General features: G+C 45.4%; 4 protein-coding genes across 14 annotated transcripts in view; 2 read left to right on the top strand and 2 right to left on the bottom strand.

Moving 5' to 3' along the window:
• The window catches only part of MBTD1 (mbt domain containing 1), a 35,090-nt gene extending 29,460 nt beyond the window's left edge, over nucleotides 1–5,630 (top strand). For all 8 annotated transcript variants that reach the window (XM_085077624.1, XM_085077616.1, XM_085077618.1 and 5 more), the window contains one exon: nucleotides 1,731–5,630. In XM_085077624.1, the coding sequence (XP_084933750.1) occupies nucleotides 1,731–1,849 (119 nt within the window). In that variant the 3' untranslated portion in view covers nucleotides 1,850–5,630. The remainder of the gene's footprint in view (nucleotides 1–1,730) is intronic.
• A 480-nt stretch (nucleotides 5,631–6,110) lies between these two features.
• Nucleotides 6,111–8,710, bottom strand: LOC146429511 (nucleoside diphosphate kinase). The gene is made up of 5 exons (XM_085077626.1): nucleotides 8,552–8,710; nucleotides 8,204–8,336; nucleotides 7,590–7,691; nucleotides 6,780–6,892; nucleotides 6,111–6,347 (listed from the first exon to the last, which is right to left on the bottom strand). The coding sequence occupies exons 2-5, from the start codon at nucleotides 8,330–8,332 to the stop codon at nucleotides 6,230–6,232; spliced, it is 462 nt and encodes a 153-aa protein (XP_084933752.1). The 5' UTR covers nucleotides 8,333–8,336; nucleotides 8,552–8,710; the 3' UTR covers nucleotides 6,111–6,229.
• Nucleotides 8,711–9,664: 954 nt separating this feature from the next.
• On the bottom strand, nucleotides 9,665–13,566 carry LOC146429512 (nucleoside diphosphate kinase-like). Its single transcript, XM_085077625.1, has 5 exons — nucleotides 13,318–13,566; nucleotides 12,673–12,805; nucleotides 12,061–12,162; nucleotides 11,322–11,434; nucleotides 9,665–11,001 (listed from the first exon to the last, which is right to left on the bottom strand). Exons 2-5 carry the CDS (start codon nucleotides 12,799–12,801, stop codon nucleotides 10,884–10,886), a joined length of 462 nt encoding a protein of 153 aa, XP_084933751.1. The 5' UTR covers nucleotides 12,802–12,805; nucleotides 13,318–13,566; the 3' UTR covers nucleotides 9,665–10,883.
• Nucleotides 13,567–19,821: 6,255 nt separating this feature from the next.
• The window catches only part of SPAG9 (sperm associated antigen 9), a 60,803-nt gene continuing 54,015 nt past the window's right edge, over nucleotides 19,822–26,609 (top strand). For 3 of the 4 annotated variants that reach the window (XM_085077629.1, XM_085077628.1, XM_085077630.1), the window contains exons 1-2: nucleotides 19,823–20,257; nucleotides 26,487–26,607. In XM_085077629.1, the coding sequence (XP_084933755.1) occupies nucleotides 19,952–20,257; nucleotides 26,487–26,607 (427 nt within the window). In that variant the 5' untranslated portion in view covers nucleotides 19,823–19,951. Of the gene's footprint in view, nucleotides 20,258–26,486; nucleotides 26,608–26,609 lie in introns of all 4 variants that reach the window. The other variant, XM_085077627.1, reaches the window with a different exon arrangement.

The following is a 26,609-nucleotide window of genomic DNA, read 5'->3' on the forward strand; positions in this document are numbered from 1 at the left end:
CATCTTCCAGTCATCTAAGTCTTCTAAGCACTGAAATTCAACTGTTGGACTGCTTTGCTTTTTAAAGAACCTACAGCCAGCCTGGCAGAGGAGACTGTTCCAGAGACTCACCCAGCTCTGCAGCACATTGCTCCATTCCTGTGGGTTCTGGGAGGTTTGAGTGTCATCAGGCACAGTCTGTGTGCAGGCAGATCACTGAGACAATGTAAAAAGGGAGTACCTGGCCCATCTGCATCCCTTTTCCTTCAGCTGGATGACTTCCATAGTCTGTCTTTATTCTTCTTTCAAATAACTTGGCATGTAGCTGTAACAAAGCTTTTCATATGGAGGATTGTAGTTAAAAGCTGTATAATAGGGACAAATTAAGTAAAGTATTGCTAAGTTTCTAAAATGTCAGGACTTTGGTTGGAAAGAGCCAGAGCCAATCCAAATCATGGCAGCTGCTGTTACTCCTGGACCTGCAGGAGCTTCCTGCCGGGAAAGAGAAGGAAAACAACATGCCTGGTGGGTTGGTTCGGATCCCTGACCTCTCTGTAGACTTTGCTAAAGGCATTGCAGCAAAGCTAAGTAGCCAATTATGTATCTTATCATTTAGAAAGCACTTTGTTTTCCCCCAAAGATCAGGAAACTTGATCAGAGTTGGGCATGATGCAGGGCAAAGTATTTGGGAGAAAAAAATAAGGAATGGATTGTGGGCTGTGTAGGTGGGAGGAGGCATCTATTAAAGAAAGATGAGGAGAGCTTGCATTATGCTGCAACTTTTGACATCTTTTCCTATCCTAATTTTCAAATTTTATTTTTATTTAGCACAAGAGCTTGTTTCAACATAGAAGATGACATAGAATATTTATAAAAGAATAATCAAACAGCTTGTAAGTTACTGCAGGGCTATCAGCAGCAGCAGGTTATGGGTTGGATTTTTTTTCTTTCACTGCATATTTCTGCATTTCAAGACACATTGACAGTGTATATAAACTTTATATTCAATAATTATAAACTTTGATACTCATTCATTTGGTCATAGAGAATCATTTATTTTCGTATAATCAACCCTTTAATGTGGGTACTGCACCTTTAATGAACATTTACATGTTTTGTTTTCAGTGTTCTTTTCATTGTGCTCATATTTTGATAATCACCTCTATTCATTAATGAAACTGGGAAACAAACTGTGACATTATTGCTATTCATAACATCTTTTTTATGTCTTAGATCTCATTTCTCTTTAATTTTGCCAAAAGGAGAGAGAAGATTAAAACTACAATAAGAATGTTTTGCTTGAGTGAAACTTACCTTCCGGGATCTTAAAAGTTTAATGATGGATTGAGAAATTTTTGTCAATACATTTTGTTGTCTTACATTGTTTGCAGTAACTGAGCCAAGTAGTGTGAATTGTAGATGAGCTGTTGGCCATTTTCAATCTCATTTTCACTTGCATAAAGGCTCAATAGAAAGCTAAGTGGTTTAAAAGTTAAACTGGTTTAAAATCCTGCATTCTTGAGAAAACCTTGTAGAGAATAGATTATTTTAAGTCAACTGAAATCTGTTGCTATTAGAGCATAAGTTAAGGTTCCATCTGCTCTCTGTGGCATCCTGAGTGTTAAAGAATCACTAAAATGCAGACAACGACAAATCTGGGGTGCTCCCAAAATCAATAATACTAAGTAAAATCAAGGAAAAAGTCACACCTTAAATTTGCTAGCTGTTAAATGTGAATTTTTGATTTGTAGTGACTTCGTTGCAGCTGAAGGAGGAGTTGCTGGATGGGGAGGAGTACAGCTTCCTGCAGGGAGCATCTGACCAGGAGAGCAACGGCTCTGCCAGCTACTACATCAAACAGGAACCCTGAGGCAGCTCCTGGGAGGAGCACAGATTGGTGATAGGAAATGAACCTTTCTCCAACACTGATTCTGTTCCCACTTGGATGGTGCAGTTTGGGTGACTGTGCCTGGGGCACTTTGCTAACTGTAGATGAATTAGACTCAGTTCAGAATTTTTTGGAAGGGCGGGGAAACTATTTTAGTGAAAAAGATTTTTCAATTTATTAAAAACAACAAAAAAAAAATGGACACTTTTGTGTTGTATTTGAAGCTTTTGAAAGAATTTTGTAATATTTTCAAGTTCAGATTTATTGTGCATTGTTAACAAGAACTGAAATTCTAATTTTTTGGTAAGATTAAAGTTTAATTAGCATGGTTGTGGGAAGCAGTTGGAGGAAGATGTAGTTGCAAATACAAATGAACTGTCATAAATGAACCTTTTTGGTACAAGTTGGGAGACTTTTAGACTCTTGTGAACTGCACTGGTCACGCTTCTGTTTTTTTAATTGTGAAAATAAGGCTTTTACGCCCTGATTTAGAGGCATAAATTGTATGTGGAAGATAGTTCTGTAAAGCTCTACTCAGTGAGTAGCCCCAAGTGCAACAGAGCCATCACCTGAGGAAGATTTTAACTTTTCAAGGTGTTTTCATTTAGTTTAAAATACCTTTTTTTATACAAGATTTTGGTTCTTTTTAATGTTCCTTAGGGTCTGATTCAGTGCCCATTACTATCAGTAGCCTTGTCTCCGTCAACTGCAGTGGGCATTGGATTGGATCTACAAAGCTCTTGTCTGTACATGAATGTCTGTATTCTTGGAATGCTTCAGCAAATGTTTACAGAGCCCTATGCCAAACTGGAACTTCAGAAAATTCCCTCATTGGAAGATTAGTTGTAGCTCTGAATTTTGACTGAAGAAGCAGCTTAGATGGACAGTCACTAAGGACTCCCTTGGTAGTGGGAAGGAACTTGTGAGTATTATTCTGATTTTTTTTTTTTTTTTTTTTCCCATTCAGAAAGCCCTAAATGTTTCCTTACCATTTTAAATACTTATGTGTGACCATTCAGAACTCATGTGCCACTTGGTTTCAGGTGAGCTGAAAGGAGCCCTGTGCTTGGATTAAAAATTAGTTCAGTCCTGCAGTATTCATGTCTTGCTGCAATAGTGTAACATGGGAGTTGAGACTTGAGAACAGTGTAAAAATCACCTGGTTTTAGTATAATATGCAGAAACTGGATTTGCCTCTTGCCTGGAATTCTTGTCTCATGTCAATATCCCATTAGCCTCACCTGGTCAGCTTCCAGATTTTTATAAGGCAAAAGTCACATAAGAGGGTGAAAATGACAACCAGTTAGACACAAAGTGTTTTTGCAGGAGCTCTTAATAATTTGGATTTTATCTTTTCTTATTTTTAGCCATTGAACATTTTTGTAAATGGAGTTGATGAGTGAGGTGGTTGATCAGCCCTGCAGAGCTGTGACTGAAAAAATGTGCATCAAGAGCTTTAGCTTTTACCAGTAAGGTTCATTAACTAAACTCTCAGGAATTATCTCATAAGTTCTGTAAGTGCTTCTGGGTCTTCACAGGTCCCCTTCAGAGCAGTACAATGATCATCTGACTCTAGACCATAAATTAGGGCTTAAAAAAAAAATCCATCAAAATTATTAACATCTGTATTCCTACAGCCTAAGAAATGCTTTAAGGATGTCAACCCACAGAGCCCCAGGAGACCATTTTTGTATGTTGTTGTTTGAGCTTAAAAAAAAAAAAGTGCATAGAAAGTTGAAAACCAGCAATTTGATTATTTTCTAAAATATTGCTCTAACTTTGGGTACATAGTATTGGTGATATGCACAGGTTTACCTCATTCTATGCAAGAGGGGTTAATTATGTAGTTTTGTATTTACTACTGGAAGTAAAACATGTCCTGTATAGTGTAGGAATGTCTGGAATTCTTTTCTCCCTTACTGGTAAAATTTCTTAAATAATGACCCCTTTTAACAACAGCTTCGTCTATTGACAGAATCTGTTCATCAGATTACAAGAATCTGTAACTTCAGGTGGTAAAGACATTTTAGCTCTCTAAAATAGCCATAAAAAGGACTTTGTTGGACCTGGTAGACTTCAAATACCTTATCTCAGATTCTGACCCACCCATGATGTTTATTTTGAACAGCCTAGATTGGAGAAGTAGGATTAGAGACCATTGTAGTGACACTTTGAGCCTTGATTTGTTATTTTTTCCTGTGTTCTCAATTTAATCTGCTGTAAAATCCAGCTCTGCAAGCATTGATTTGGTTTGGTAAGTACAGCATTGTTGATTTATTTATTCTTTTTAATGCAACAACTTGCAGGTTGTCCCAGCCAGCTGGAATAAGGTTCTCACAGTCTTGTTTTCTTCTCTCATCAACAGCTTCTGACTTGAGCAGAAAAACTGTTGCGTTAATTTGTGTTTCATAATGTGGAAGGTCGGGCTAGTAATGAGTGAGGTGCATTGCCAGGTCACTAAACTTGGGCTCCTGCCTGTCGCCCAGGCTCATCCCTGATTTCCAAGTTAGCCTTCAAATGTCAAGAGGGAAAATTAGCCCTGAACTTACTTCCTGTGCTGGAGAAATGTAAGACTCTGTTCTAAAGTCTGTCAGTCTTTATAATATTCTGTCATTCATCAAACACTAAGGTCTGTGAGGTGATGTACGTTCTGGGGTACCCGTGGTGACTTCAGCAGTTGGTGAAATGTCTTTTTGTGTTTCTGATTGCCTCAGTTGTGTAATTGTCAAGTGCAGTGACATCTGTGCTAAGCGAACCACGGGAGGAGCTGCTGGAAGTCACTCGCTGAGGAGAAGCTCAAGGAAAGCAAAGCCTGAGCAAGGTGCTAGCAGGGTGTGACATGTGCAGAGCCCTGGGGTGGCCCTGGGGCAGCTCCCTGGTGCTGCAAAGCATTCCCGTGGCTCTGGGATGCTTCTCTTGGCTTCCAGCCGAGGTACCTGGCTGAGAGAGCAGCAAATGTTGGACACCTGAAACCTTCAATGGGGTCGGACTCGTTTTGGCATTTGGCACAGCAGGTTTTTCTGACCACGAGGCAGCCCAAGCCCTGTCCCTGACTTGGCTGCTGCCCCTCTTTTCTTGCTCCAAATCTCTCTGCTGATCTTTGATTGTTACGTTATTTTCAGTATAACTCTTAACCTGTTCCTTGCTGCGTCTGAGGAAAGCTACAGCAGCTATTGATTCCTTGTTCTACGGATACTAACACGGGTTTCAGTGTTTGTTTGGTTTTTTATTGTTGTTTTCTGTGATGTGAATACCCTCCCTCAATCTTTGTATGATGGTGCTAATATATTTGGTAACAATCCTTTATTGGGAAGGGATTTTAAAAAACTGTGATTTCAGCTGAATTTTTCTTCCTTTTGATTTTTTTCATATTTAAAATGAAAAGCCACAGCCATTTATACAAAAAAAAGGCATCAGCTTTGGCCCCTGGGAAAATGTTGGGGCGGGAATCAAGATTAAACAAATGGGGTTTTTACATCATTTCTGTATGTATTTGATATATAGATCAATATCTGTACAAATTTAATCTTTTATTTTCTTGGTAATTTGTGTGGTCGGTGAGAGAGTATTTAAAGCTTTCTCATGCAATGTACATAACTCAGTGAAAAAATGCTTTTGGAGAAATTAATGTTACTTTCATTTTTACGAGACTGCAGATTTTCAGCATGGATGTGAAAAGCATTAAAATTATAACTTTGTGTACAAGATGAAAATAATTCACTAAATTTGCCTTTTTTACACAAAATAAAAACGAGAAAAAGTATTTTTCTGACTAGTGATTGTTTTGTTTCAAAGACCCTTTGCCCTAAATGCACTTCAGCTTGTTTCTCTCAAGACAATGCATATTAAAAATACTCACAATCTATAAAAACTGTATTTTACGTAACTGGGTATGTTGGTCTGACAACAAATAAACCATGTGGGGCCCTGAGCACAAGGTAAGGTGTCTGATAAGGGAAGGTGAATTAGATAAGCATTTCAAAGAGCAAGCTTGGCACTTGGTTTTATTTCATTTAGTATCGATATTTGTGTGAGGAGGGAAATTTTGTTGTATCCAATTTTTCCTCTAGCTGCATTGGCAGCACCTCCAGCCAGCTTCTCTTTAGCTCTCCCTCTGCAAATTTGCCACTGCTTGAGTCCAGCAGCTGTGCCAGGGCCACATGTCATGGGCTCCTGAATGACTAAAATGACTTTCATGACTGTTTGAAGCCAGGTCTGTTTTAAGTGAATGCACCACAAGGAATTCGTTCACACCCATTTATTTGACAGTCACTTTCAGCACTAAGATAACCGTGGTTGCTCCCAGGGCAGCAGCTGGAATGAGAGGAGGTGTTGGAAGGCACCGAGCACTGTGGGAACCCATCACTCATAGATCCAGTCGTGTGCACAGGGCTTGTAGTCGATGAGCTCTGCAGGTTTGAACCACAGGTTGATCTCCTTCTGTGCACTCTCCACTGAGTCACTGCCATGGATGATGTTCCTGGGGAAGGAGGAAAACATGGATCCCTATAAAATACACCTTCAACAACCTTGTTCTCAATTGGCAAAAACTTGGCTGAAGCATCTAGAGCTGGGAGATGACTGTTATTTCAGGTACAGGGTTCCAACCCCCACCTAGAGCTAGTTATGCCTATCAGGGTCACTATGGAGCTACTGTTCTACCCCAGCCCCTGCCTGAGCTTACGTGCTGCTCTGGGGAGGAGCTGCCTTGCAAACAAAGTCAGCTTTGTGCCATTTTCCTAAACAGCAGCTATGGCCTGTGACCTGCAAATGAAATTCCATCACACTAAGGTATCTAGCAACAATTCTGGCTTTCTGGAATAAAAGAATACCAACAGTTTTGGTGTTGGTAGTTAAACGGGGAGTAGGAGTTGCTGAGTTTTTAGTGTTAATTAATAGACTGAGCACAAACCTTCCCACTTGAATGCAGAAGTCACCACGGATGGTGCCAGGCTTGGAGTCTGCAGGGTTGGTTTCCCCCAGCATTACTCTCCCAGTTTTAACCACATTGAGTCCTTCCCACACCTGAAAGTAGAAAACACAAAAAAAATCCTATTAATCCATGCTTATACAAAATACCAACAATTCATCTTTGTTGATACCATACTTTGCAAAACAGTTCTACCACTAAAGAAATTAACCTTGCCTAAATTCTCTCTTAGGCACTTCTAAAGGTGATGAGGGAAAAAAAATTATGAACTGGAAGTGATTTTAAGAAGGACCATCAATATTGTTACTGCAGTGAAGGAGATACTTTACCAAGCCTCAGACTTAATGTACAAGGCAAACTCCAACCCTTTGTGTTGTGGTGGGATAGGGACACCCTGCTAAGTGTTCTCTCCTAGTTCATAATCACACCAGGAGATGCTGTTAGAGCAAGGACCTTGTTTCGGGGGAATTAGTAAAGAATGACACACAAACTGGGTTTCTGTGTCAGTCAGCCTGACCCTTTTTTGCCCAAAACAGTGCAGAAGATTTGCTTTCAGGAATTTTGTTTTATACATTTATATATTAAGCATTTTAATACCCATTTTATATGTGCACCTTCCTTAGTATACAGAAATTTCATTGTCTTAATTTAAATTTTTTCTTTTGCCACTGTAAGAAGTGGGTAGTTTAAAAAAATGTTTCTGCAACACTATCTCTGAATATTCTAAACAATAAACAGAGCAACACAAATATATTCAAGGAAGACATCCTTAACTAAAATCAAGCCGCTTACCATGGCCACAATAGGTCCAGAGTTCATGTATTTCACCAAACCAGGGAAGAAGGGGCGGTCTTTCAGGTCAATGTAATGCTGTTTGAGGAGATCTTCAGAGGCCTTTAAAAGGGTAGATGCAACTTTAAACATAATTTTCTGAATTTCACTAAACAAAAGGTGTTACAGGTGTGAGACTATGGCATTAGCAATCAGATTCACTTATCATTGATGGTACCGACAGGGCTACTGTGGGTACCACCGGGAGCTGCTGCTGCGACATGAAAGGAGCTCTTTGTGGCAGCGCTGGGAATTGCCAACACGATTTCTTTGCACTGCAGTGACCCTCAGCGATAAGCAGAGTACTGGGTGACGTTACCCAGCACAGCCTTCCAGCCAAGCTCACTCCAGCTCTCAGTCGGGCTGCATTAAACCGGAGCAGAATTCGCTTTTGTGTGGCGGAGAGCAGCCGCGTGGCGGGCGGGCGGGCGGGCCTGCCTCGTGCTGCGGCCATCCGCCATCCCTCAGCCCGGGGAAACGCCAGCGGAGATCATCTCGTGTGGGGTGAGCGGTGAGCCCCTGGGGCAGGGACAGGCGGGACAGCACGGGGTTTGGGGACACGGCGCGGCACTCACGTGCAAGAACTTCATGGCCACCAGCCGGAAGCCCTTCTGCTCGAAGCGCTTGATGATCTCCCCGACCAGGCCGCGCTGCACGCCGTCGGGCTTGATGGCGATGAAGGTGCGCTCGCCGTTCCCCGCCATGGCGCTGCGGGCGGGAGCGAGCCGTGAGGGGACGCCGCGCTCGAGGCCTCAAGGTCGGCGGCCATGGCGGCACCGCCCCGCCACGCGGCACCGCCGAGAGCCCAGCGGCCCCGCTCCCCGAGCCCGGCCCGGCCCCACCGAGCCCCTGCAGCCCCTCCGCCGGGCCCCTCCGCCCGCCTCCCCGCAACCCGAGCGGCCCCGGGCCCGGCCCGGCCTCACCTGTCCGGAGCTGCCGCCGCCCGCGCCGCTGCCGCCGCAGGAAGAGGCGGAGGAGGAGGCGGGCAGGCGGCGGATCCCCCGCCCCGCGCAGAGGAGGAGCCGCCGGGCCGGCGGCGCTTCGGGGGTGGCACTGCCAGCGCCGAGCGGGACCGGGCCGGAGGGACGGCAGGGACGGGATGGCACCGGCGGGACAGCGGCCGCTGCCGGGGTGGCTCTTGGCCAGGCCCGGCCGCACCTGTCGCCACGAGGGTTCTTAATTTACAGCCGCGGCAACTGCGGGTTAAGCCTTTAAGGCGCTGAAGCGACGGCGGGTGTTTAACAGAAGGAAATAGTCTATTAGTCGTTGTTTGCAGGTGTTGCTGCGGTCGGAGGGTTGGTCCTGCCAGCCCGGCTGCAGCTCCTCGAAAGCGTATTTCTGACAGAAAATTGGTGTGGGATCGGGAAAAGTGTTGGTCATTTTATCGGGATATGGCAAGATGTGGGATCCGTAACCCAGGAAGGTTATTCATAATTTTATTGGGAAGATGAAGCTGCCAATTGTCAAAACCTCACAGTCCCTGAACCCGTTTTCACCTTTTTATGGTGTTTCCTACTTAGCCCTTCACTAGTTTATAAAACCCCTTTTGTTTTCCCCAGCAATTTATAATCACACACCATCACTGCAGCTGGGATATTAATGAAATCACCTCTGCAGTCCTCGCACAGTACTTGTCTCTTATTGAGGCGCCAACTCATTTTTTCACACTGAATGACACTGCTGGACCTTCTCAGACACTTCAGCCATGCAGGAGTGCTGATCTCCACCTCCTCCCAGCCTCATCACATTAGAAACACTAATCAGCAGCTTCCTGACAGCCCCCACATCCCCAGATAACCCACATTTCTCTCTTTTGTAGAATCAAGAAATCTCAAGTAACCCTTCAAGCAAAGATTAAACTGGAGACTACTCATCTCGTGCCCAGGTTTGTCACATGTTCCCTTTCCTCCAACTACCTTTAACTTCATTATTTATCTTCTATAACACTGAATATTTTCAGAAGAGAAGCTCACAGCCTCGCCTACAGCTTCATTTGTTCCCTTTCCTTATACTCATTAATTAGATATAAGACAATATACTTAAAATTTCCTTTTATTTCGGTTAAGAAACAGCAAATGTTGTTTTATTTTGTACCATCTCTTTAGGAGCTCTATATTACCATAAGGTACCACAAGCATTTAATTCAACATTCATTGCATAGTTCAGTATTTGATACAAGAGCTCACTGTGGGGGGAAAAACATCCTGGCCTTTGAGCAACTAATTCCGTGAAACTCTTGCTCTTCGTGAATAAAATGTTGCAGGGAAATAAATACATAATATCAATCCCAATTTCCTCATCCCTTACCACTTTTGCCATTGAAAGTGAAACACCTTCCGCATTATTTTGACCCTGCTTCTTTACATCATTAAATAAATACAAAACAATAGTGCTAAAGTCACTTCTGAAACAATTTATCCATGGACAGTTTGCTTTGTAGCTCCAACTACTAAGGAAAGGACACAAATGAGAACAAAACTAAATTATCAGCTCTTCAGCTGGCAGAGCAAACACCACTTATTGCTCTGTGCAATGTCAGAGGGCTGCTGCACCGAAGTAGCTGAAGGTAGAATCTCCCTCATCCATCCTCACATTAATCTTCTTTTCACATAAAAGGGCATTTCATAAGCCCAGCCCATTAATCTTTCCTTAAAATGCTACATAAATCCCATGTAAAAGGAATAAAAAGCAAATTGAAACAGTGTCAGTGCGGAGGCCAGTTGTCATTTTAGCCAGAGCTGAGCTCTGAATGGGCATAGCATGTTCTGGGGGGAGAAATGGGCTTTTTTCTGCAGCTCTTTTAGGAATGGGGATGCACTTGACTTGATATTAAATAAATCCTCAACATTTGGGCATATTAGCAATGCATTTAAACACCACCAGTTGTCCTCTAATGTTTCAGCAAAGTTAACCTCTGACTCTGAGCCATTTGCATATTTATTTACCAAATAAATTTTTATCCTTTTTTTTCCTGTTTACCAAAATATCCTCTATGACTATAAAGTGCTTCAGAAAAATATATCTCTTATCTGCTCTGGGTTTTCACCTCATATCTCTCAACCACAGAAGCAGGTTTTAAAAAGTGCAATTTCACCTATAACTTGACAGCTTTTAAATCAAAGCAGCAGCAAGCACTGGCTCTATTTAACATTCACAACAGAGCAATCTCACAGTTTCTACCAGGGAATTCTTTGGAATAGCTAGAGGCTGGCAGCTGCTCACGGAGAGTGGGGATATCAGAAGATCCAGGCTGGGTTAATCATAGATCCACTCATGAGCACAGCTTCTGTAATCAACCAGTTCTTCAGGAGTGAACCATAAATTGATCTCTGTCTCTGCACTTTCCACGGAGTCACTGCCATGAATGATGTTCCTAGGAGAAGAAAAGATGAATATAAGAACAAGAGAATTCTTAAACTTAAAGCAAAGCAAGCTTCTTGTTTTGAGGTGGTTCCCATCATGGACAGGAGCTTTTGGTAACAGTAAAGTAGGAAAAGACACAGCACAGGCAGTGCCAGCTTTGCTCCTCATTTTTATCAGCAGAGACAACAATGATATGATTTCCATCCTTAGATCCTAATGATGCATGGGCACAGGGAATGGCAGCTCCATGTTCCACAGTTCCTGCAGATATCATGACGTAACACTTGGTGTTTAGTGCCTTTGGATGATACCAAGAGTTGAAATATTTACCTTCCAACTTGAACACAGAAGTCACCACGAATAGTGCCAGGCTTGGAATCGAATGGATTGGTTTCCCCCAGCATCACTCTTCCAGTCTTGATCACATTAAGACCTTCCCACACCTTAAAGGGAAAAAAAATTTCCACTGACATTATTAAATTTTAGCAGTAGATAAATTATGCCATCCACAACAACACAGGGTTGTCCATCATGGCACAAATCACCATCTGAATATTTGTAATAGTGAGACATATTTTATCTTCAGTTTTTCTGCCAGATTTTTGAAGCACCTGCTGACATGCACCCCTTCTGTACAATCCCCCTCCTCACTCAGGATGGGGAGAGAACAATTTTCCATCTCAGTGTGTCAAGCAGCCTCACAAAGCTGTCTGCTCATGGAAGAGCTGGACCTCATCTATTTTACAAACAGATTATCAAGGAGAAAAAGAGAAATACATTAAAAACATTCCATAATCTCATTCAGCATGTTTACTACATGGCATTTCCTAGCGGGGCTTTTGCTCAGATTTACTGTTTAGCAAGGTCCCAGCTTTGATTCCCTTTTGCCCCTGCCCTCTTCCTCAACAAACTGACTCAAAGGAGAGAAACATTATGGAAAAAGATTAAAGAAAAATGACTTAGCACATCTTCCTAATTACAGCATTTATATCCAGATTTTTAAAAGTAAACTAGAACCCACAGGTGACACAGTCTCAGTGCAGTGAGGTTTTCCTGGCCAGGAACTCACCATGGCTACAACAGGTCCCGAATGCATGTACTGCACCAGGCCATCGTAGAACGGCCGGTCCTTGAGGTCGATGTAGTGCTCCCTCAGAAGGTCCTCAGAGGCCTGGGTTAAAAACCAGCCAGACAGAGAAAAAAGCTTACTGTAAGAACTTAAGAGCATAGTGAAATCACAGAGATTAGCCACAGAGCACTGGTAATCCTGAAACTTGCACGCACTTCAAAATTCAGCATTTCTAGCATCTTCCTAGGAGCACTTTAGGTTGATATGAACTTGAATTGTTTGCCACAACTGAGCTTAGAGAAGTTTCTGTTGCCAATACAGATGGTTTATGTGACCTGGGATTTGTGGAAGATACTCAAAGATATGTATTAGGCCTAGGATGCACCTGAAAGAATATTCTCTTCAGACTAAGGACATCAGGTTACTAAAATTAGCGTGCTTAGCATGTCTAAAGCATTTAGCTAGAGCTGGGAATTGGAACTTTTCCAAAATCATCCCAAGTAAGACCTCTCAAAATTTCAGTTTTAAATGTTACAGAGGCCACAATTCTTGTTATCCTGTGCTGCTGCAGTGGATATGAAAAAGCAAACACGGCAATTTAGGAGAGCTTACATGTACTAATTTCATGGCCACCAGTTTGAATCCTTTCTGCTCGAAGCGTTTGATGATCTCCCCCACCAGCCCGCGCTGGACCCCGTCGGGTTTGATGGCGATGAAGGTGCGCTCGTCGATGGCAGCCATCGTCCTGGGGGAAGGAACAGGAGGGAATAAAAGCTGTTATTCCAGGACTGTGCCACCCCAGCCTCGTCTGCTGTCTGTGGGATTAGACTGGCTGCGTCTGAGGGTCAGTAATTCGCGGCGTGCAGCGTTTGGATGAGCCGCTGTCCGCACACGGCTCTTCCCAAGCGCTGCGGGAGAGAGTTTGAAGCGGTGGCAGCGCGCCAGGTGTAGAAACGGAAAATACTAAAATCAGGAAAGCTCTGAATGGAATAGCACGGAAGGTAATGACCGCCACGGATCCATCTCCCAGCGCCGTGCAATAAATAAATGAATGAAAAAATGAATCCACAGGCAGAGTTTTCCCCTGGAAGCGGCAGGAGCGGAGGGGCTCCGAGCCCCGCGGCGCTGCAGGGATGTGTCCGTGCTCACCTGAGCGGGCAGGTGAGCGGCGCGGAGCTGCGGGGAGGCTCCGCGGGGATGCGGTGACACTGCCCGGGGACAAGGGGACCCTCCCCGCTGCCCCGCGCCCCGCCTCACCCGCTGGTGTCCCGGTGCCTCCGGCAAACCTTGTCCCCGCCGGTGGCCCGGTGCCTCTGGCAGAGGGTGTCTCCCGCTGTTTCCCCGGTGAGTCTCACAGCCCGTGTCCCCCGCTGGTGCCCCGGCGGCTCTGGCAGCCCGTGTCCCGCCCGGCGGCTCAGTCAAGCCGTGTCACCTCGGGTCCCCGCCCGGCTTAGCCGTGCCCCCCCGCCGTGGGGACAGCGCGGCCTCCCGCCCGCAGGGGGCGCCATTCCCACCCGGGGTTGAGGGTTCGATCCCTGTTGGGCGACACCGGGGCTGTCCCCAACCCCCCCAGGTCACACCCACCCGGAGCCGGTCCCCAACCCCTCCTGGGTCACACCGGCATCACCCAGGGCTGTCCCCAACCCTCCCGGGTCACACCCACCCAGGGCAGTCCCCAAACCCTCCTGGGTCACACCGGCATCACCCAGGGCAGTCCCCAACCCCTCCGGGTCACACCCACCCAGAGCAGGTCCCCAACCCCCCCAGGTCACACCCACCCAGGGCAGTCCCCAACCCCTCCGGGTCACACCGGCATCACCCAGGGCAGTCCCCAACCCCTCCGGGTCACACCGGCATCACCCAGGGCAGTCCCCAGCCCTCCCGGGTCACACCCACAGAGGCCTCTTCCCCTTAGGGCGAGGGTGTCAGGCTGAGCCCTCCCAGCATTTCAGTCTTGGCTGCTGGATGCTGGTTTTTATTTAACAAAAGGCACATGACGTTATTTTAATAAAAATCTCTTTATCGTACTGTTCTGCTTGCATTTCCTCTTTAAAGAAGGTCATTAATTTTGTTTGCTTTTTGTGGTTATACTGTATTAGCTGTCTGAGTCAAAAGACCCTTCAAGCATTTACCACTGAGCTGCTTTGCCTTGAGCATTTTATTGCCTTTGAGAGAACCGAGGATAAAGCATCTGGACGGAAATCCGTGCTTGTCCTGTTTTTGTTTCTCAAACTGGGATGAACTTCCTGGGCTTCACTCTCTGCCTGTTCTTGAAAGCAAAATAATGCAGATTTCACTTCCCTCTGGGCAGGACTTTGCTGCTTGACAGCTTTTTGATAACATGGATTTCCTTCCTTGGGATTCCTTCTCTTCCCCACAATCCATCACACGGCCATGTGGTACTCTGAGTTCTGCTGTGAGCCTCCAGATCTGGCCTCAGCATCTATTCAAACAACTTGTTTTCTTGAATTCAGGCTCTTTCTCCATCTCATTATGATGTGCTCATTTTTCAAGATCTCTGTTTTAAAAAATGCTGTTTGAAAAACCACAGCATCATACATTCTAGCAAGTCCCCCTTGAGGTTGTTTTGGAATTAGATTTTCTGAGTATTCTCCTCTCAACACAAATCCAATTGATTCTGTTGCTTCAATACACATTTATTTAAGATGTTTCATACTAGTGAAAAAAACCTCTAATGCTGTAATAACCCTCACTGTGGCAAAATAACATCTAAAATAGAAGAAAGAATGTTTAGAAGAAGAAAGAATGTTTAGAAAAATGTTTAAACATTCTAGAAACAGAATGTTTAGAAAAATATTGATTTAAAAGCAGCCATAGGACATCTATTTACAGCCTTGTTAAGTCTACGTCATTTAATGATTAAAGCTTAGGAGTTGCCCTAAGGTGGGCAAACATGACTTCCAGCTTTACTATAGGTCTGCTCTGAGATCTTTGCCAAGTCTTTTAACCTCATTAAATAAGGGTCAACTTTGTCACTTTTGGGATTAATCCACGATTAGCAGAGCAAGTTGAGCATCACGTGGTCCACAAAACACCACAGAAGGCTTCATGTTATTTTTACTGTATAAATGAGCTTTTGCTGGCTGCAAATTCTACCAAGATCACTTAATTACATTGAAAACAACACGTTTATCTAAAATGTGAAGAAGCAGAGAGTCTAGACAAATGATTTCCAAAAAATGGACTGATCATGGGAGAGAAGGAAACACCTTCAAAGTCCTCAGTGAGTGAACCACAACTGCTGAGCTCAAACCATTTCCACATTACTTAAAACCAGCAGAGATTTTTAAATCAGGCCTGAGGCAAAAGACTGACTGTGAATGTGTCCAAACTTCAGGAGAATTTACCACAGCTCCAGCCTTGCTGGTTCGGCCCCAGCTTTACACTGACCTCAGCTCACAGCCTCAGTCTGTACCACCCAGAATATTTGGGGTTCTCATCAAAACTCACATTTTTTGCTCAGCCCCTCTTGCTCCTTGTAACCAGACTCCTCACTCTGACATGTTTTGTTGCTCCAGGATATCCTGCTCTTCATTTAGCTGAGTGCTGCTATCACTCATCAGTCTTTACCTTGATTTCTGTTGCTCTTTAAGGTGTAAAGCACCACAGAATTAAGCTTTTACAAACATTTCTTCCTCTGGGTAAAGTCCTAGTTAAATTCTTCTAACCCCAGAGTGATCTGAGGGCTGATTTTCTTCCCTGGTAAATTGCAAATCAATTAAATTTCAAATTAACTGTTGTTTCTAGGGATGAGTAATGTAATTACTCTTATTACCCAGAAAACAACTTTTCTTTTTGTGAGCCAGTTCTTCCCACTAGAATTTGCTGGCATTGTACTCTACTAGTTACCAAATAGAGCCACTACTTTCGAGCTACAAAGGCAGTACTATCAGGTTTCTTTGTGCTGTTTCACATGCTTGACTAGTGTGCTACATTGACAGCTCATCGAGGTCCCTTAATCTCCTGGCAAGAAAGTAGAATATTATTCCATACCTGCTTCTATTTTTAATCCACCCCTGAGTTTCTGACCTCACAGACTATGAGATACACATGAAATGTGATCATTTTAAAATAAGACTGTCAATAAGATCCATTTCTCCCCCTCTTAAACTTGTCTCCCAGGTAATTTTTCTATTGTTCATCTTTTAAAACACCTCATTTCTCCAGGTTAGAGAACCCCCAGATGGCTGGAAATAAAACACAAGCACAAGCAGCCTCTTTACCTGCACTTGTCACTCTGACTGCAGCACTAGTGGCAGCAGCCAGCCTGTTCAGGGATGCTCCTGCTCTGTCCGGGAAGGAAAACCACCTCTCCCCATTTTGCTGATGGAAACAGGATAAAAATAGCACATCCTCAGAGACCCCTATGCCACAGGCTGCCAGCAGACACCTTGACCCATTTCTGCCGTCTGCCAGAACACACCTCTTTGAGCTGCTGCTTTGTGCCTTTTGCCAGGGAGGGTGGCACTGGCTGCAAACCCTGCCCAGGGAGCAGCAGCTCTGCAAGATTCAAGGGGACTGGCACTTCTGTCCTCACAGCAATCTGGGGTTGTTCAGAGCTATCTGGGTTGCTCAGAGCTATCTGGGGTTGCTCAGAGCTGTCCTCACACCATACAGAGTGTGCATGAGCCTGGTGAGCTTAAAAACCCTTGGCAATGAGCTGTGTGCTGCCAGCCTTGTCTGGGAGCAGCATGGAGTTACCTCCTCACTGGAGCTGTTCCAAGCCTTCCTGCAAGGCCTCTTCAGGCTCAGAAAATAAAAAATGTCCATCAAAAACCCTTTACCCCAAAGGCTTTCAGTGCCTTCTGCAACCCAAACCACTGAGGAGAATGGGGAACTATGTATAACCAAAAGGGAGAGAGAAATCCAGACACACAGATTCCCTCAGCACTCCTGCTTCAGGTAAAAGGCTCTAATCTGTGGCACACAGCAGGCAAAACATGGAGGGGTTGCTGTTTTTCTCAGTGGCCAAGTGCTAAAGAGAAACAGGAAAAAATAATCCCTTCATAGCAATCATTTCCAATGATTTAAAGGACAATTCCACTTGAGGTGTATGAGAGTACACATTGTGTCTTTAAAAAAAAATATTTTTTAGCTAGAATGATGTCATTTTTTGGCCATAATTAAAAGGCAAACACATTTTCTTTCCTTTTGCCATGCTTATAAATAAATTTGTATTTCAGCTGCCTGTGCCCTGGCCACACCATGTTAAATATTAGCTTGGGAGGATGATGATATCTGAGCAGAACTCACGAGAAATCCAATATACAGGGCTGAAGTCTTTTCTTCTTTGTCATTCCTGCGCAGACTCACTGGCTCAGGACATGAAGAGACAAGGCAGCACATGCATTTAGAGCACAGCTCCTGCCTCAAACCAGTCCAAATGAGAGAAAATAACAGTGCAAGGCTCTGCTGCTCTCCAGTGGAGCTGAATGCAATCACCACAGTAAAATTCCACCCCTTCTCAAGCTTTCTGCCTTTTTTTAAAGCAGTCATTTCTTTCTTCCTGGACTGCTGCTGGGCCACCAGGCTCCTCAGCTGTGTGTGTGATTTTACCTAAGGAAAAATACTGATGTCCCCAAGTTTGTATGATAGAAGTTGCACCAGAGGAGATTTAGATCGGATATTAGGAAAAATTTTGTCACTGAAAGGGCTGTCAAGCCCTGGAAGAAGCTGTCCAGGGTTGTAGTCGAGTCACTATCCTTGGAGGCATCTGAAGGATGAGCAGATATGGCACTTGGGGACATGGCTGAGTGGTGGCCTTGGCAGTGCTGGGTCAATGGATGGGCTTGATGGTCTTAAGGGGTTTTTCCAACCTCAACAACTGCATGATAAAAACGAGGGATGTGAAGCAACTCAGAACATTTTCCATCTCAGTAGGTATTTTCAAGTTTACCCTAAATGTCCACAGCAGCTGCCATTGTTCCCATGACAGAACACATGATCCAGAATGGAACTCACTGCTCCAAATCCTAGGAAAATCAATCTCTCTTAGCAAGTGCAAGACGCCTTCGAAGCTGTATTATTGCTAAGAAAACAGGATTTCTGATATTATCTGGAGACCTTATTAGAAAGGAAAGGCCTTTTTGCTGCCAGACACCAGCCAACACAGAGCCCCAGGCACAGTTTGGGAGCTGCAGAGTCCTGAAATCCAGGAGCTAAACTCCCAACTCCTCCAGTCATCCCTCAGTGAATCACTTGGTCTATTTATGCCTCCGTGGGTGTGATAAACAAACACCCTGGGAGCTGTCAGACTGCACAGCCTCACCCCTGCCATGCACAGAGCCAGCTGCCCATGGGGCACCCCCACCCCACACTGGGGATCCCCACCCCACACTGGGGATCCCCACCCCACAATGGGGATCCCTACCCCAATCCCACACTAAAGGGCTAAAGGGACTGAACCTCCCACTGTCAGGAGCCCCCAGAGGCTCCAGCCCCAGTGCCAGGGCTTTGGTGTTCACTCTGGTGACCTGGAATATCTCGGTCTGGATCAGGAATAGTGAGGCCAGCAGCACCAGGGCAGTGATTGTCCCTCCATTCTTGGCACTGCTGTGCTCAGTTTTGGGCCCCTCACTTTAAAAATGACATTATTGAGGGGCTGGAGAGTGTCCAGAGGAGGGGAACAAGGCTCATAAAGGGAGTAGAAAATATGTTTCATGAGGCTGGGTTTGTTCAGTCTGGAGAAGAGGAGGCTGGGGGTGAACTCATGGCTCTCTAGAGCTGCTGACAGGAGGGTGTAGTGAGGTAGGGATTGTGCTTTTCCACCATGCCTGCTGTGAGAGGACCAGAGGAAACGGCCTTAGGCTGAGACAGGGGAGATTCAGATCAGATATTACAGATTTTCAGTGCTGGTGTTGCCAGGCTTTGGGAGGAGCTGCCCAGGGGTGTGGTGGAGTCACCACCCCTGGAGGCATCTGGGGCTGGGTGATGTGCTTTAGGGGTTACAGTGGCAGTGCTGGACGGATGGTCAGACTGAATGACAGAATCAGAGAACCACAGAATGAACGAGGCTGGAAAATGAATGAATCACAGAATGAATGAGGTTGGATCATCCAGTCCAAGCTATGACCCAACAGCAGTTTGTCACCCAGACCATGGCACTTGAGTGCCACATCCAGTCTGTCCTTAAACCCCTCCAGGGACAGTGACACCTCCCTGGGCAGCCAATTCCAGCTCCCAACCACCCTTAATGGGGAGAATTTCCTCCTGCTGTCCAACCTGAACCTCCTTTGGTGCAGCTGAAGCCATGAGCTCTTGTTCTGTTCCCTGGGAGCAGATCTGAGCCAGCTGGCTGCACCCTCCTGCCAGGGAGCTGCAGAGAGCAGTGAGCTCTGAGCCTCCTGTTCTGCAGGATCAACACTCCCAGCTCCCCCAGCTGCTCCTCACAGCAATCGTGCTGCACACCCTTCCCTGCCCTGCTGCCCTTCTAAAGATCTCTCGCAGCCTGGACGATCCGGTGATGCTGTGACCCTTCCCGGGATTCCTCACCCTTCCCGGTGCCACCCTTCCCAGTGCCAGCCTGCCCGGTGCCACCCTGCCCGGTGCCACCCTTCCCGGTGCCACCCCGCTCCCGCCCGAGCCGCGACACCACCTTGCCGTGACGTCACACAGACCCGCCCCTCGATGACATCACACCCAACACTGCCCCTCGATGACATCACCGCTCAGACCCCACCCCCGTCGCTGACGTCACGCCGCAAGCCCCGCCCCGCGCCGCCGTCCCGGCAGGCCCCGCCCGGCGCGGCGGGTGAGGTCAGAGGCGCGCGCCGCTCCCCGCCCGGCCCCGCCGAGGTTCCGCCGCAGCGGGAGCAGCTCCGAGCAGACCGGCCGGGCCCCGCCAGGCCCCGCGCAGCCTCCCGCCGCCGCCATGGAGCTGGCGGACGGCGTGGTGTACCAGGAGGACCCCGGCGGGCCCGGCCCCGCCATGATGTCGGAGCGGGTGTCGGGGCTGGCGGGCTCCATCTACCGCGAGTTCGAGCGGCTCATCGGGCGCTACGACGAGGAGGTGGTGGCCGAGCTGATGCCGCTGGTGGTGGCCGTGCTGGAGAACCTGGACTCGGTGTGCGCGCACAGCCAGGAGACCAGCGTGGAGCTGGAGCTGCTGCGGGACGACAACGAGCAGCTGCTCACGCAGTACGAGCGGGAGAAGGCGCTGCGCAAGCAGGCCGAGGAGGTGAGCGCGGCGCCGGGCCGGGCCGGGCGGCTCCGCGGGGGCGGCTGCTCCTCCGGCGCTGGGTCTGCCCGGGGCGCTGCGGGCGGCGGCGGGAGCCCTGCCGGGGATCCACAGCCGGGGAGCCGCAGCCGGGGAGCCGCAGCCGGGGATCCACAGCCGGGGATCCACAGCCGGGGATCCACAGCCGGGGATCCACAGCCGGGGAGCCGCAGCCGGGGAACCACAGCCGGGCTGCCCGGCCGGCAGAGGGTTGAAGCCGCCGGTGGCGAGTTGAGGTCGCGCCGCGGCTCGGGAGGAGGAGGAGGAGGGCGGGGAGTGCCTCGGTCCGTGCGGCTCGGTGATCCCCGGTGAGCCGCGCGGAGCGCTGCGCTCCGGCAGGGAGCGAACATGACGGCACCGTGCGCTCTGCGCTGCGCTGCCCGCCGTGCTCCCCGCGCCGATGTCCATTTGTGCAAAAACCAGCCACAGCGCCCTGCAGAAACCGTGCGAATGCACAGCGGCTGGGCTGAGCCTCTGCAGAGTTGGTACAGCGAGCTGTAAGCAGCAACAGGTGGCGTGGACTCTCCAGTGACATCGACTGTGGCTTGGGATGTTGGATGTTTTTATGTCAGTTTTTGACCGAGAATCACTTCAGCATAAATAAGCTTGCAAGGCATTAGCTGCTGTGAGATTATAAAGCAATACAATAGGAAGCAGCTGTGCAGGATAACTTCCTCCAGCTCATTGTCTTGCCAAACTCCTGTAGGAAATTGGATTGGCAGCATTATCTGTAATAGAACAAACCATCTTACAAGTCTATTTCCAGACTCCTTGTCCCGTGCTTATCTCTCTGGGTGTGCTTGCCTTCTAAATTTTGCAAAAATTGGAAGGATAACCACACTGAGGGTGAAGACAATATTGACAGTGAAAGCTTAATTTGAAAAACATTAACCTTATACAAATATTTGTTTCCATTATGAGTGAGTGCAAAATGTTGTCTGCAGGTTGTTCCAGCACTTAGGTTGTTCTGAAGTGCTGTGTTGTTAATGGTGTCCCCCCAATTCTTGGGCTGACAGACCATTCATCCTCCTTGTCAGACCTGTGGTGGTTTTGTGATGCCTTATGGACTCCTGGCAGGGGATTCTTGCCACACTATTTCTGACACAAGCTGCATGAGAAGGGCTTTTTCAGAAAACATGTTTCTGTTGAGAGTAATAGGAAGGGACTGAATTTTCTGAATTAATTCATGAGAAAATGCATCAGGCTTGAAGCACAGGCAGCATTTGCCAGATTGGAAAAAGCAGGCCTTGGGCAGCAGGACAGAAACAGTACCAGTATGATCAAACAGAGCATGGGGTTCATTACGTTGTGGCTCTTCAGGAGCTGTATGTGTCTGTGCTGGGACTGTGCTTCACTGCCATCTCCATTTCTGTGTGTCATGATAAATTAACTTGAGGAGACAGGCATTGTGCAGTCTCAGAACCACTGCTCCTGCTGCAAGACAGCTGACTGATGCTTTCCAAAATGCAGTTAGACCAAAGACCATGTGTTCACGGTAAGCACAAAGGTCATTTTTGTGATGTGCTGAGGTCATTGTGTTGTACAGGTGTGAAAGTGTCTGTCAGGTACAGCCTGGCATGTTCAGGAGAGGCACATGTGTTAGTCAGGCATGGTTGTTGAATATTTTTTTTGATGCTGAGATAACCTGATGGGTGCAGTATGGTCGAAATAAAAGGAGGGAACAGAAATTTAACACTTTTTCTCAGACAAGAAGTTGCTGGCTTCGCGTGTTTCTTTTCTTTTGTTGTGGAGGTTGCTTGTGTTGTCTGGTGCAAAATGGAGAATTTTGAGCTCCTGAGCTCAATATTTATTATCATCTGTTCATAGAATTGCACAATGGTTTGGGTTGGAAGGGAGCTTAAAGTTCATCTCATTCCATGGGCAGGGACACCTTCCACTGTCCCAAATTGCTCCTAGCCTGGTCCAGCATGGCCTTGGACACTTCCAGGGATCCAGGGGCAGCCACATGGCCAATTAACACACTTTCTTTCACTTTCTGCTTGCTGTTCTAGGAATTTTTTTTTCAGCACTATTTTAATGAACATTAATAGTTTACTATTTAAATAGAGGTCTCCTTACCCCATTGTCCTAATTTGCCTTCTTCATTTCCTGTGCTTAAAAAGTATTACTAAAGAAACATCCTGAAAGTTGTTGTTTGTGTATTTCTGAAATAATTTTTTCTAAAGTCACCTTGACAGAAGTTCTGGGCCTACTTCTCAACCCTCTGGGTAACAGTCATGATCTCTGCAGTTGCTGTGAAGTCACTTGTCTGCCTTTTAACGTGGTAGGTTTTGTGATATGGCTGCAGGAATGGAGGAACCAGCTGCTCTGCTGTTCTGCTTCCAGTTCTGCATAACTTACCTTCCCACTTGGTGACTGTGAGACAGCAATTCCTGCCACAAAGAAGTGGCAGAGGAACCAGCATCTGGGCTTCTGCTGTTTTGTACCCTGATAAGAGTTACTTCTGCAGCAATGTGCTGCTCCAGACCTGTGCTTGTGGCTGGCAGGTGTTTTGTGTGCACTTGGAAACAGGATAAAATCTACTCCTTTTAGCCATGCTAAGTTAGTGTATCTTTTAGCTTTTCTGCTGTTGGTGGGATTAAGCTGTTTTTGAAATCTTCTGCGACCATGAAAAAGGATTTACCACTGCTAAAATTGGTTTAAGTTACAGCGTGAATTTGATGTCTGCTTTTTCTTACTGTTCCCAGAGGTAACTTTCTTCCTTAGGATTGTATGTTAATAAACACCCTGCAGTAAGAATTGAAGTATTTTTCATTTGAGAGAACAAAACCAAAATCCATTTTATAGAAAACTTCCACACTGTTTTACAGCTATCAGGTTGTTTTCAATTTCTTGTGTTTTTCTGTGTCCCAAGTCCATCTGAGCTGGCTTTTTAGATGATTTTTTTTCTCTCTGCTCCAGGAAGAACTTGCCATTGGCTGGGAATCTGGCATGGTTGCAATACACATTGCAAAAGGACATGTCATGGAGTAATAAAGATTGCCAAGTGGGTGGGACCTGACATCAGATACGCTCAGCATTGCACCTGGCTCCTGTGACAGGAAAACAAGTCAAGAGAGAAAGGGACAGAACATGACAGAAATATAGGAAGAAGTATTTCATTTGGCTAATAATGTGCTACTGAGTGTTTCAGTGGCTGTGTGCAGGACAGGGCTCCAGATGTGCTTGTGTTGTGTAGTCTGAGTTCGTATTTGTGGCAATGATTGCTGCAAACTTCCAGGTAGATTTAAAATTGATGACATAAAGGCTTATGAGTTCAGTTTGCCAAGGACTTTTTCCCACTTTTTATGTGAGGTCTTTAAGAACAGGTTGGACAAAGGTCTGAAATGACAGAGTTGATCCTGCCTGGAGAAAATGGGACGGATTAAAGGGGAGTTGCCAAACATAGCTGATGAAGGGAGCACAGGTTGGGGTTCAGCAGCAGCACATGCAGGAGGATCTGTGATTCACATCCTGTGTTACACCTCATCATAGCCTAATCAAAATTAAGGTCCAGACATCAACACTGAGCATCTGAACCTGGTAACAAGATGACCTTTTAAGGATCATTCCAGCTGTATTTTCTGTCATCTTATATAATTTGGTCTGATTGTTTTTAAGACAGGTTGATGTCCTTCAGCTTGTTCTGAAGAAAAAAAAAGGCAGCAAAAAAATCTCACTTCTCAGAGTTATAAGGCTCATCTTTGTGGCCCAAACAGGATATCATTTAAAATGAGGAAAACTAGATTTTTCTCTGCCTCAGTGTGTTGTACAACCAGTAGCTGGGGTTGAAATAAGAGGATGTCATTGAGTGGCTAACATATGCTGTTGGATTTACATTAAACAATGCAGGAGACATGCAGGATTTGAGTATATTGTCCATGTAAATAAAAAAAAAAAGTCTTTTAACAAGGGTGCTCAGCCTGTGCTTGGCTGCTGTGGTGGTTTATCTGACTAGTTCTTCTGTCATACTTGTGCAGGCTTAGTCAGGATGTGATGATCAATCTGCTGGGGCTGTGTCTGTGATTTATACTATCACCAGAAGGAGAAATGAAACCAAATAAAAATATTCAAAGTCCAAAGTTCTCAATCCCAGGATTTGATCAGATATCGTTTACAGCAGGGGAGGGAAAAATACTCAGCTGTGATTACAGAAATGCTTTAAAGCATAGTAATGTAGATTTGAACTTCAGCAAAATGAGGGTAAACTAGTGGAAGGTAACAAAACTGTTCTAGACAAAACCAGTTTCATCACTTGCAGTTGAAGAACTTGGGAGGAAATACAAAATTATGTCTATCTTTAGTTTCGTGACTAACAATGACATTAATGACTCTGAATGGCTTTTTGTTATTCATGAGTATAATTGTCCCTGGCCTTTTGCAAGCTATGAGACATGTCTGACTTTTTGAGAAATCATCAGAGAAACAACTAAACAAAGATGTTACAGTTTTATAATTCTTCTTTCATGTTTTCCCATGTTTAGGGTAACAAACTGTGTTGGTCTTTTGCCCCAGTGCCAAATTTGCGTCAAACTTTGAAGCCCTTTTTGAAAAGGGAGTCTGCTAAGAATAGGCCAGACATGACTTGCATGTAAAAGGGGCAAAAGTCTTGAATCAGTTACTACAAAGACATGAAACGAGCTTAAACATCGAGTTCTTCAATATTATGTTGACTAATTAACGTTCCCAAACTTTGTGTGGAGGAGGTAGGAAGGTTTCTGCACATCTGTCTTTGAAGAGGGATTTTTGATGGCAGCACCAAACTTTGCTACCTGGGCTGTGTCAGCTGTTCCCCAACTGTGTCGTGGTTTAGCTTCAAGCACAGTCATATGAGCACCATGCCCAGTCCTGTGATAGCTGGGCAGAGCTGGTCTGAAAGGAACTCTTGTTCCACTTCATAGATTTTGCTCCATTTCTACATCTGAAGTACTTTTTAGTCAGAACTTCTTCTGATGACCCTGTTAAACTGAAGCCCTTTTCATAAGGGTACGAATTTCTGCTTTTGTAAAAGCTCTAAAACACAGTGGAGTGGTTAAATGCAGTAGGAGTTTATTGACAGTTGATGTGTGAGCATTTGAAATATTTTTCCCACTAAATTTTCCTAGCGATATATAGGAAAAAAAAAATTCAACTCACATTACTATTTTAAAGTTGCTGCCTCCACTGTCTCTCTTCTTCCATGTGGTCCCCAGCTGCATTTCTGACCCTTCAGCTGTCTTGGGTGTTTGATGTTTCTATCTGCAGAGATTTCTGGTTCACTTTTTCTCCCTGTTCCATGAGTTTTCTGCATAACTTGTGTTGGTGGCCTTGTCTCCTTGCAATGCAGAGCACAGAGCACTGCATGACCTGAAACATCTCTGCTTCTAATTACAAGTGTTCATTATGCCAGCAATACACACTGAATTTCTTAAATTTTGGGATAACATAAATAGCAAAAAAAGTGCTTTTAAAGCTGCTGTAATGTTGTGTTGGTAATTTTAATGTTAGGCAATGTAAACACTGATATATTTATCAGTGAACTCCAGAATATGGTGTGACACAAAGGTGGTAAATCAAGGTAGCAGAAGGTGATGCTGATCATCACAGTTGCAGTTTTCTGTGCAGTTGACAGATTGTAGACAGTTATTAAGGATTTGATGAAGACTATGAGAATTTTTAGGAGAATTGGGTGGGAATGGAAAAGATATCTAAGTTTGGTTGGCACTGCTGCTGGTGTGTCCCTGTTGCAGTGTCTGTACCTCTGTGGCTTTTGGGTGAAAATCACTTCACTAATGATCAATCAAACTAAGGATGCCAAGACACCCTGTGTTCACATGCACTGTTGGCAGTTGTTGTACATTAAGTTAGACAATAATTAAATAATTCATATTTATGTTAATCCCAAGCAGTTCTCTGGAGTAGTTGGCACTGAGTTGATAATTATTACACAGGGCATCCTAGGTTGGTTGCCTGACTGCTGAACCTGGATTGAAATGGTTCTTTGGGTTTAAACGTGGATCTGTTCAGTTTTGGAAACCTTCTTACACCTTCCTGGCTGTGAAAGGCTGCTGTGTTGCTTCCTATTATAGATATTCCTATATATATAATAATAATATATTATTATATTCCTATTATATAACACCTAATTATAGGTGCTGTAAAAGCTATAATTAGTTGTTTAGTCTAACGTAACTATTTTATTGTTGTTTAGAAATTCATTGAATTTGAAGATTCTCAAGAGCAAGAGAAAAAGGACTTACAGACCAGAGTGGAAGCATTAGAGTCACAAACTCGACAACTTGAACTAAAAGCAAAAAACTATGCTGATCAAAGT

Source organism: Lichenostomus cassidix, chromosome 18 (assembly GCF_008360975.1).
Source record: "Lichenostomus cassidix isolate B80296 chromosome 18, HeHo_3.0, whole genome shotgun sequence".
Lineage (NCBI taxonomy): Eukaryota > Metazoa > Chordata > Aves > Passeriformes > Meliphagidae > Lichenostomus > Lichenostomus cassidix.